The following is an 11,680-nucleotide window of genomic DNA, read 5'->3' on the forward strand; positions in this document are numbered from 1 at the left end:
AAAAAATCTTGGCATTAAAAATGCAAATAGCAAGTAATGATTTTAAAATACACTTTAATACACTATTTTATAAAAACAAATAAAATTACACCACTTAAGTGAAATCACATATTTACATGATACAACATACAAATAGTCTAAAACATGCCAAACTTTCAACATCATAGCATTTAGTATGGAAAATGGGACAAAAATATAATTATGTATTGTTAGTAACACTGGGAAGTGTGGAAGCAACTTCAGTTTTCCAGATAGCTGAAAATACTTCGTGGTGGTCCTGTAGGTTTGATGGAGTTCCCAAGACATGGCCGCTTAGCAGCAGGGCTAATAGAGTCCATCTGTCCTCTTTTCTTAATCTGCAAAGTTAATTTACTCATTTTTACTCATACTTAACAACAAATGTCTAATAGATGTTTTTAAAAGCTATAATTTTACAATAAAACGTTTATCTTGAGTGGTGAAGTAATTAGACACCTCAAATTGTGGTGTCTTATTAACAAATATTCTAGGACTACAGCTCCATCCGGTGGTAGAACTAATAACTACATAAAAAAAAAAAAATGCACCAAGGGACCAATCAGAATTTCTTTTGGTTCTACTTAATGTTATTCTAAATCCATAGTAAAATATCCTTGCAAAAATGTAAATATGGAAAAACTTAATGATCAAACAAAGTACCTGTTTTCTGGGTCCCCCTGATGCAGGTGGCTCTTTTTCTGGTGACAGGGTTTGGAAGAGGAAACCTCGTGAGTTACGAGGGGCCAAGGGATTGCTGTCAGAGATGCTGGCTAACTTTTGCAACACTGCTCGAGGCTGACTGAGTAATGAGCCTCTCTTGACCTGGAAATAAAAGTACAAGTCAAAAGATTACAAATATGTGACAGCACTTCCTCTTAAAAGCCATTTAAACGAGTTGACAGAGGAATTGCTATTACAAATGCTAGAAAAAATCAACACTAATAAACAAAAATTTGCACAGGAAGTAGAGAACAGCATGAGGGAATGTGCTGTGGATACTGACCACAGTGGGCTGAAATGGCTTTTGGAATTGGTTGGTATTGGGAGCCGCCCTCTCTTGCAAAGGAGCAGCTGAAGAGTCTGTAAACAGGTGATAGTTTTAGAAGTGTATCCAGGAGAAAAAAGTCCATCATTGGGCAAACAAATACTTCATCAGCACTTCAGTCCTAAATAGTGTTGTCAAAAGACCCGGTACTGCGGTACCAAGTCGGTACTAGAAAAATGAAAACGTAAAGGTACAAGGTTTCTGTAAGTACCGGTGGTACAGAGTACAGGTCAACCTGGTTGTTGACGCATACAGCGCTATGATTTCCGAAGCAGAAAACGCGGACGGAAATCAAAATCCAGTCATGAAAATGAAACGTACATTTTAATATGGACAGTCATGGAATTTGTCAAAGTCAGCATTAATTAATCAAATCAATCAAATCAAATCTCCATATGGACAGGTATTTGTAAATGTTAAGCCACCATGTTCTGTGCATCTCTGGGTGAATGAATGAATGAATGGTTTGTTTACTACATAGACTGAAGTGCATGAAGCTTGCAGTAATTTCAGCATCTGCCGTCTCAATGAGGACATAAATACATAAATCATGTCACTTCCATGAAACCCATCAAAATAAAGTAAATTTTTACATAAAGACGTTGTGCTAGAAATATTACTATTATTTAGCAGAATGTATGTACCGTTTTTCATAATTATATTAGTTGTATAAAAACCTTAAACACAATTGTAAATAAGTATAAAGAATGCCATTGGTTTTATTTTTAGTGATAAAAAGGTTTTTTTTTTTAATTAGCATATTTTTTGCTTTGGTACTGAAATTGGTACAGAGAACCATGGATTTTCACTGGTATCGGTACCGAATACTAGGGATGCACCGGTTGACCGGCCATAAATCAGAACTGGTTTTTTTCATTTTTCTGGCCGATTTTTCCGCAAGTGCGGCCGAGTGCACAGACTACATTGAAATCATTCGCTATCATGTAATTTGTGTGGAAGTATTTCGAAATCTCTGCACAGGACACGGGCAGCCGATCAGCGCTGGAAGTGCCGAGCTACATGTCTGAGGCACAGATAGCAGGAAGCGTTGTTGTACTGGCGCTCAAATAAGAGCACCTTTTCTGCACGCACTAAAGCTGCGCGAGCGTATACTGTACCGGTCCGCGCCCTGCACACGAGTAGTAGACAGTGAAAAGATGGTCAGATCAACTTCTCACGTGTGGGATGAGAGACGAAACGGACTAAACTGACAAAACTGAAATGCTTTTATATAGATAGATAGATAGATAGATAGATAGATAGATAGATAGATAGATAGATATATATATATATATATATATATATATATATATATATATATATATATAGATATAGATATATATTTCTATATATATATATTTCTATATATATATATATATATATTTCTATATATATATATATATATATATATATATATTTCTATATATATATATATATATATATATATATTTCTATATATATATATATATATATATATATTTCTATATATATTTCTATATATATATATATATATATATATATATATATATATATATATATATATATATATATTTCTATATATCTATCTATCTATCTATATATATTCAACAAGTAAAACCTGCATACACTTTTGAAAAGACAGAAGTGAATGTCAGTTCTGTATAGGAGGATTATTTTTTATTTTACCTTAAAAATACATCGACTTAGTGAAAAAGTCTTTCATTCATCCAATTAAAACATTTATGGGTAATGATTCACATCTATATAATTTTTTTAACTGGAGACAACAGTTATTTATTTTTCATTGGCTCAAGTTAAAAAAAAAAATATATGTGAATCATTACCCTAATTCTTTTTATTCTTTTTTTTTGGACGAATGAAACACTTTGCATCTGTTTTATTCGCACCAACATTATTTGATTTTAACATTTTGGAATAATTTACTTATATAGCATACTTTTTTCATTCTCACTGGTAAAGCTTTTTTTTTTTTTTTTTTTTTTTTTTTAAACCAAATGTAAAAACTAAAACAAATACTGAATGCTGATTAAGAAACATGTTATTGAATGTATGTGTTGTTTGGAGTGTAGAACTATGCAGCTGTTGCCTTTAATTTCATATGGTAACAGTTAATCTTTTAATTTAAGGCCAGTTCTATGTAGTTTCAACCCAATTAAAAAACAAAAGCTAAATGCTGAAGTCTGTACCATCTGTGTATGTATTGAATGTAGTCTACTTACTGTGCAGTTACTGCTATTAATTTCAGATGGTTACGGTTATTGTTTTCAATAGCCAAAAGCCAGTTTGGCCTATTGAATAACAAATAAACATCTTGTTTATGCACACTTTCCTTCTTTTTTGTTTGTTGCTTAAAAGATAAACAAAAATCGGAAACGGACAGTTTGCTCGTAAAAAAATCGGAATCGGCCAAGAAAAATCATGATCGTGCATCCCTAGCGAATACTGAACTTTTAGTACCGTGACAACACTAGTCCTTAATACTGTCAGAACACCTGAATTAGTGCATAGTTATTCTGCAATCTTTACAATCTCAGTGCATGTCGGTACCTTTCTTTTGAAGGGTCTTAGCAGTAAGCTTCTTAGCTAGCTTCATAAATTGACTGTCCTCCTCTTCAATCTTTTCCTCATCATCTGCATCCTCTCCCTTTTTGGCCTGAGCTTCAGTCTAAAGAACAGGATTCAAGTCAGACACAAGCACACAAGCATAAACACAGCATTTATTTTCTTACACACACACACACACACCTGTTCTCTTATCCACTGTTCCCTTTCTAGCCGTTCTTTACGTCTTCGCAACTCCAGTTGATCGATTTCTTCATCTTCCTCTTCCTCGTCTCCATCAGGACCCATTCCACCAAACTCAAAGTTATCATCTGGACAAAATAAACAGAAAAAAAACTACATGAATAGAGGTCAGACTCTACTACATCTACTCCATTTAGCTGCTACAAGCACTGTCAAGAAACACTCTTCAACATCAGTTTACTGAGGGGTGGGATCCAGATCACAATCTGAACTCACCAATGTTTTTCCAGCGGAAACGGCGAGCTCGTCCAGGTCCATCAGAATGCAGATCCCCATCAGCGAGGTAACGCTCCTGATACAGCCGCAGTCTTCGCTTATCATCATCCAAGACCTGCTTCCTGTAGGAAGAATATAATGAGCCTCATGTTTCAAGTGAAAGACTAAGACTGTTTACAAAAGCAGCCAGATTTAAGTCATTTATAACACATACGGAGTTAATTGATCACATGGCATGACAGAAGTACACAGCTAAGCAGCTTTGATAAAAAGGTTGGCTCCCCCATGTGGCACACTAATATTACAACAATTTTTAGCAGCAGACAACTGTAAAATGCAAAGCTACCAGCAAGCATTTCAGCTGCTTTTGCAAGTTCTCACCTGTTCCACCACCTAGTAAAAGAGCAAGTCAGGAGGATTAAGGTAACATTTCTTACATGTGAATCTTGTTAACTTGATCCATTAATTCCTCATCTGATGGTAAATCTTCCTGTATCTCCTCCTCCTCGTATTCATCACCACCACAATCATCCTCATCCTCACTGCCCACATCACTGCCAGACAACTCTGCCTCGGACTCCACAAACTCTGCTAAACGGCTGTTGGGACACAAATAACATTTACAGATATCAATACACACACATAAAATCACTTTCACATAAGATGAAATCTATTCATTAAGCAGCAATTCCCAATCTCTTCCACACTAAAATGGTTTTAAACAACTTGATTGTTCATAACAAAAACTTACACAACTTAGATTGTGCTGAAAAACAAAAATAGGCATACATTTTCTTTTTGCCAGTGCGTCGTCCAAAGACCGCTTCCCTTTCCTCTTCCTGCTCGTCCTCCTCCTCTTCTTCATTCTCAGTTTCTTCTTCTTCAGCATCTGATTTGTCCTCATTTTCATCCTTAAATTAAAAAAATGTTTACAGCACTAAGCAATGAACAGGAGTTAAAGGGTTAGTGCACCCAATAATCAAAATTATATAATTAATAACTCTCACTCTCATCTAATATGCTGATACACATGACTCCATTCTTACTTTTCTCTTTAGGAGTGCTTGTCCTAACTTAAATTTAGGAGCACCTTCTGATCAATAATCAAAAGTTCTAGCCACCTAATACGAGGCGACATGTGACAGGCATTTTCTTTTTACCTTTGCAATGGGATCATTCCATCTATCAAGTTAAAAAAATTATGTTTATAAACTTTTATATTTCCATTTAAACAATGTAATAAGAAGTAGAATAAGACAAATAAGTAACCAATCATATGAAATTAGTTTTAATACAAAAATAATTTGTACGACAGAGGGTGCACAGAACACCCCTAAAGTTTCAGACATTTAATGAGGCTCAGAGGTTGGTATGAGTGAAATTAAATTAATAAATTAATGTGGAATTTTTTTTTGTGCCGTTATGTTGTCAGTGAGAAGCTGCAGCCGTGGCTGGTATGATTTTTGTTGTGCAGGCAGAACAATACGCTACAGGTTTCTTTTCCCCTCATTTTTTCCAGTCGATAGAAACCCCAAATGTTTTCAAAGTTCTTTTATCTGCCGAGTACCTTTTCACTGAGGCTGTCTACATCTGACAGGAGCCGGAACTCACAGTCACCTTCATCCTCTTCCTCTATTATGTTCTTGTTCCTATGGGGACAGTATGAGGGTATAAAGAATTTAGTCTTTGGAACAATAAAATACAAACTATAATTTAAGGATATGCAATGAATCCATGCACATTGATTATAGCTTAGTACCTGTTCATTTCAGATGGCTTTTCAAAGGCAGGACTCGAGACTGAGCGCAGCGACGAAGCAGCTAGAAACAGGTTAGATAGCATTTGTTACCTACAACACTTAACAAGTGTCCTTTTAACCCTCAGTATAAATAACAAGACTTACACGGGCTTCCTGTGAACTTTCCAGAGCAGAGTGCCAGCAGCTGGTCCATGTCTGCCTCCGAGCTGCCCTGACTCTCACCTCGTTGCGCTTCTGGCTCCAAGGTCTTGTTCTTCTCCATAGGCTTGACGACTGGCTCTTCAGGCTGTGTGGAAAAAGCTCCAGAGCACAGACCCAGAAGCTCATCTTCTGCTGCAGGCTGAGTAGCCCCTGGCTGGGTCTGCCCTGTTCTGAAGCCCCCAGAGCAGAGCCCTAGGAGCTCACCCATGTTAGCATCCATGGCGTTTTCATCCAGACTGTCTAGTATAAGCTGCCGTTTGTGGGAACGGCTAGGCAAACCACGGGGACCGACGTTTAAGAAGCCATCGGCATCCAGGAGCTGGGAGTGGGTGTCCTCCTCCAGTGAGAAGCGACCCTGGGAGTCCCCAGCCGCAGGGAGGGCGGACTCACTCGGGGAAGAGGGAGCATAAAGGTCTTGAGAATCCTCCACAGGGAGGCAGAGGGAGGGTTCGGACATCTTACCAGAGCTCTGAAAAAATATTTAGGGTCTCTTTATTTACTGATTTAACAGATCATTTACTTACTAAACTGGCAAACCTTGTAATGTGTTTTTAAGATCAGGAAGACGCGTTTGTTACATTCAGTGAAGATTTGTATGGGGAGATTTTTTTTCCCCTTGCAAGGCTGTTGAAACGACTGGAACAGTGGTAAAATGCTGTGAGATTTTGAAAAAATGTTGCAAACAAACTTCATTTCAGGAGTTCCAAGAGACCCTCACCTTTGAAGCAGAGCCGAGGAAGCTGGATCTGAAGAGGCAGGGAGATGGAGAGCGGAATGCAGTGTTGGACAGTCCTCTTCCTACAGCTCTATTTACTGGCTGGTATGATGGGATCATTGAGCCCATTAGCTCAAAGCTACTATTATGACTGCTGTCCTTAGCCAATGAAAGGGTGTCATCCTCCTCTGTGAAAAGAAGGAAAATTCAGTCTGATTTCACATTTATTTTATACTACCAATACTAAAAAAAGTGACCAGTTGTTAAAGCAACAGGTATAACAACTTATTGTTTTAAATAGGAAATGGTAAAAGTATGTAAAATCCATATGCACTCACCCATTTTATTGTCGGCTTCATGGCCAGCTGCTCCTAATCTCCTTACACCATCCCTGAACAGAAGATGACATTCAGTTAGTATGGACACAGAAAGTGTGTTGCAGCCCAATTAGGAAACATGCACATACCCTGTGCGGGAACAGGAGTTGCCAGCAAACAGCATCAATGTTCCATCAGTGTATGCTGGAGTTGGAGAGGGACTTTTGAAGCCAGGGGAAGGGCATGTCTTTACTGAAACTTCATCTTCACCTTCCTCTTTGTCCACAGTGTCTTCTCCCTCCTCCACTTCATCATCACCACCACCCAACAATTCATCAACACCCTAAAAAAAAAAAGGAATGGAAAAATAAAATAAAATTGATGACTATAAAATGAGGAAAGTCATGTGAAAGAGTATTGGAATCTGGAAGAAAAAAGATTCTAAAACATTGACCAATCCTAAAGGAACGCCAATTTTTAGTACCTCTTCATCCTCTGACTCTGTCATCTCTGCTTCCTCTTCTTCCTCACAATCCTCATTGTCAAGTCGATGCAGAGCAGCTCTGCGCTCTCTCTCCTCCTTCCTGCGGATGGCCATGGCTTGTTGCAAGCGAGACTTCAACAGTACCAGTTTCTCACCTACAAAGATATAAGCAATGAACAATAATAAAAATGAAACGCATTATAAGAGCACCCATACCTGGAAATCAAAGCACTGTGGTAAAAATAGTGATTGTACCTGGTTTGACATTTGCAGGCTCATCTTCTCCCTCATTAACAGTTACTGTGATTGATTCAGAGCGTAGTTCTTCCTGTCCTGAGGGGGCGGTGTCTTTCCTCACCACATTAAGCTGCAATGTGCGCTCCCTTTTAGGGCGAGGAGCAGGTTGGATGTGCTTCATGAAGCGTTCCTGTAGTGCTTTCAGAGCTATAATACACACACAAAATCAATTACTATTTGTGGAAAAGGGTGAAGAACATTTAAAAAGTGATGACCCAAAACTCTCACCAGGGTTTTCCTGAGGTGGCTCCAACTGGACAAAAGCCCCATCATCTGCACACAACTTTGCTACAGGAGGAGGATCTAGACCAAGCTCTCTTAATCTGGCTAGTTTATCCTTGCGAGGTTTGAGCATCTGAGCAGCAGGCTGAGCCTGATCAACTGAGACCCGTTGCTCTTCTTGGTCCTTGTCTGAGTGTTTGGCTTCTTCAGTTTCTTGCTCAGTGGGAGTTTCTTTCTCTTGACCCATAGGGTTGGGTTTGTCATTGCTTATATCATGTTCTACTTCTGCTTCACTTGAGGTCTGTGGGTTGCTATCATTTGTCAGATTGTCCTGATGAGTGCTGGTAGCGGTGTCTTCTAGAGGTAGGGATGTGGTGGAGGACTGGTTACCCAGAGATGATTCTTTTGGAGGGCTTGAGTGCTGCTCTGGCATGTGCAGAGATCTTGTGGTTTGATCTGAAAGTGGCTGTGTAGTGCGCTCTAAAATACAAGCCTGGTACTTGGCAGACCTTAAGGACAAGTGGAAAAGATTACACTGGTAAATTCTACTGTATGAAAATATACAGGAGATCAGTTAGTTCATTAGTGATAGACTTGAACTCATACTTGAGCAAAGCCATTGCACCACCCTCAGGACGAGGTTTTCTCTTGAAGAACTGGTCAATACTTTTGGGCTCTGGCATATAATATGGAAGATTGAGCATAGACTCTGCAAATGTATAAAAAAGACAAGTGTTAGAGAACGTTTTTTTATATTATCCTGAAGTGATATTTACCCCATCTACACCACACGTTTGGAGATGCATATATTTATAAAGTTATCATGTGCTTGCAAAATCTAAAACTTCAAGTTCAGTGAAGCAGGTAGTGACATTCCTTTCCGACCAATCTGTGATCAGCACCGTTTTTACACGTCATGTTTTGGGAACGGTACGTTTCACTTGGAGGTGGTATTAAATAAAAAACTAGGTACTGTACCCTGTGGAAACCCAACCAAAAGTGAACAGTACCGTGCTGTAGCATGTAGTAGAAAAGCGCCTTTAGTGAGCCTAGCAGATGACTGACCTCGCACAAGTCTCTGACTCTCACTGTGAAGCTGCTTGAGTGCCTCCTTGCTAGCTTTTGCTGCTTTCCTCTCCTAAAAACAAGTCAGTGATTTTATTATACACAATTAACACAATCAATGAGACCATATCACTATAATAAAAAAGAATCTCACCTTGCGTGGTGACCTGTTCTCATGTTCCTCATCTCCACTGAACTCAGACGGTTGAGGCTAGAGATAAATAATAATAAAAAGTAACCATAACAGATTCAAATCATGTGGTGACTTCAGACAGTCAAAGCAAAAGTCTGTGTTTACTTTGTGTTTGGCCTTCTTTTTCACAGCTGATCGGATAGCATCTAGAGACTCTTCCTCTTCACCTTCCAATTGTGGTTCAGAGTCTTCCTCTAACTGGGCGTCAAATAGATCAGAGTCTCCGAGCAAACAGCCACTGTCATTAAATGCTTTGATTGGAAGGGCCTCCTTAAAATGAGAGAGAGACAAAAAAAAAAAATCAAACAAAAGTGATTAAGTCAAATAATTCTGAAACGGCTAGTTTTTAAATGTTCCAAGCACCCACCTCTGTTTTTTCTTTCAGTCGTTTTACAAGGGCAATGTTGCGTTTCTCTTTTTCTTTGCGTCTCTGTGACTTCTCCCTCTTTTTCTTTGCTTCTTTTGGGTTGACTTGGACTTCCACTTTCTCTGGCTCACTCTCATCACTGTCCATTAAGATACGGGGTACTCGTTTTCCTCGCTTTTTTTTAATGCTTTCGGTCTCATTAGTATTTGTTTCCTCATCGCAGGACTCTGACAGGACCAGAGCATTTGCCATCCCAGTCTCTTCCTGCTCCCCATCGCTGTCACTGTCCTGCAGTGCCTTCCGAGAGCGGCCCTTCCGACTAACCATGATATCTTCATCTGACTCTGAAACATAATGGTTGAAAAAGGATCGGTCATCCCGCAATATATTTTAGGTGCCACTGTTCAGAAGTGTCAAAAGCATTCCTTTTGCTCATTCACCAACATATATAAATGAATCAAATTCTCAAATAGTTGCTTTTCCACCATTAAAAAGAAGAAGATCTTATTCAACTAACCTTGTTGGTCTTCAGTGACCATGTTGGTGTCAATCACAGGCTCCTGCCTTGGTGAGCCCATTCCACTATCTGAATCACTTGCAGCTGTTTCCGCCTCAGCCAGATCTACAGGCTATAAAATAATTACGTTACATTCGGTATGCATGTTAATACTTATTTGACAGACTTCCATTGCAAAAAAATAAAACTAGTTTAAGTTAATTAATCACGTGCTTTTGTAAACACAAGAGAATACAAATATTATTTTTAGTCGCATTGTGACTAACGTTACACACCTTTTACGAGAACTAACGTTACATTATAACTAGAAAGTAACCTAAACCGTAATTATTATTCTTTTTTTGTTGTAAACACTAACTTAGAATAGAATATGATAAAAAGTAATTCGACATTGGCAACAATTAAAATAAAAGAGCAAATACAGTGTGCACAGTTCATCTGGCCTTAACGTTAACTTACATGACAAAAGACAAAATGAACAGCTAAGCTGGTTAGCTAAACACAAATAACCTGATGAATTAATTCAAAATCTTTATCACCTGTTGGGCGAATTAGTTGTCAACTGGTATGTGTTCAACATATGTAGTCATTTACATGTATCTTGGAAGCAATATATTGTTATTTTGCTCTGATACGTTACCCGCTCAGACAGAAGAGAGCTCATCTTAAGGTTGTGTCTCGAGTGTTATTCGGTACGAAACTTAATCAATCGCACGATGCAGGCACTCCAAAGCTGTATTAATGTTAAAAACGCACTCTTTTATCCAAAATGTCATCAAATCTAAATGTAAAGGTAATTTTTACAATGCCAAAATGTATACATCCATCTCCCGCCCGATGTTGGTAAACGATTAAAACTTCACCCTTCGCGCCCTAGGCTCGAGCGCTTTTCTTTAACTTTCTCCGTCATTCTTTTCGAGCATCGCTATTGGATGAACGGTTGTTAGGCGCTTTTGGGCTGTGCTGATTGGACAGAACGGTCAGAGCTGGAACACCAATAACGCGTCGGATTGGTCAATGCTGACTGTAAATGGACAACGACAGAGTTCCAGCAAATAATGCAAGTTGCCACATGGGGGCAGGATATTTCTATAATAAAATACGCAGTAACTTTCAGTATGCTTCATGTAAACTGTTAAGATAACGCGTAAAGAGAAATAAAAATAAAAACATTCACAACCTTTTGAGTTCTTGTCAATGATTAAACCTTTGACCATCCACAGCTGATTTGCCATTAATCAACCCACGTGTAAAATAGCACTTACAACTGAAATGAGTGTGCGCGCGGATTTTCCCTGAACTGAACTGCATTAATTTTAGTGCCATGAGCCGTTGCTCAAATGAAATTATGTAATGCTACCCGCAACTGGCAAAACTGTGTGTGTATCCGTGTACTTCGCCCAAACCTTTATCATTTTTCATGTGTGTGTCAATGTGCGCGTCCACCAACCGAATTCCG

General features: G+C 38.6%; 1 protein-coding gene across 4 annotated transcripts; it reads right to left on the minus strand.

Moving 5' to 3' along the window:
* Nucleotides 1-37: 37 nt before the first annotated feature.
* LOC127978516 (claspin) lies at nt 38-11,621 on the minus strand. Of its 4 annotated transcripts, none has more exons than XM_052583215.1 (24): nt 11,487-11,621; nt 10,222-10,333; nt 9,705-10,048; nt 9,443-9,607; nt 9,299-9,355; nt 9,145-9,217; nt 8,686-8,788; nt 8,086-8,588; nt 7,816-8,004; nt 7,561-7,715; nt 7,226-7,419; nt 7,098-7,150; nt 6,763-6,947; nt 5,988-6,513; nt 5,844-5,904; nt 5,652-5,733; nt 4,874-4,995; nt 4,522-4,683; nt 4,085-4,206; nt 3,809-3,936; nt 3,611-3,728; nt 1,022-1,098; nt 679-840; nt 38-356 (listed from the first exon to the last, which is right to left on the minus strand). In XM_052583215.1, exons 2-24 carry the CDS (start codon nt 10,280-10,282, stop codon nt 240-242), a joined length of 3,759 nt encoding a protein of 1,252 aa, XP_052439175.1. In that variant the 5' UTR covers nt 10,283-10,333; nt 11,487-11,621; the 3' UTR covers nt 38-239. The 4 variants fall into 4 exon arrangements, with proteins under 4 accessions (XP_052439175.1, XP_052439176.1, XP_052439173.1 ...); XM_052583216.1 differs by having other exon boundaries at nt 11,402-11,547; XM_052583213.1 differs by lacking the exon at nt 11,487-11,621 and adding an exon at nt 10,862-11,127.
* Between the last annotated feature and the right edge of the window lie 59 nt (nt 11,622-11,680).

The sequence above is a fragment of the Carassius gibelio genome, chromosome B19 (assembly GCF_023724105.1).
Source record: "Carassius gibelio isolate Cgi1373 ecotype wild population from Czech Republic chromosome B19, carGib1.2-hapl.c, whole genome shotgun sequence".
NCBI classification, from domain to species: Eukaryota; Metazoa; Chordata; class Actinopteri; order Cypriniformes; family Cyprinidae; genus Carassius; species Carassius gibelio.

Excerpts from the sequence above, each read along its gene's own strand:
- LOC127978516 (XM_052583213.1), bottom strand. The coding sequence starts at position 10,885 with ATGAGCTCTCTTCTGTCTGAGCGG. Across the intron at positions 1,099-3,610 it reads TAAGACCCTTCAAAAGAAAG|ACTCTTCAGCTGCTCCTTTG; the intron begins GTACCGACATGC and ends ACCTGTTTACAG. Across the intron at positions 357-678 it reads CAGGGGGACCCAGAAAACAG|ATTAAGAAAAGAGGACAGAT; the intron begins GTACTTTGTTTG and ends TTAACTTTGCAG.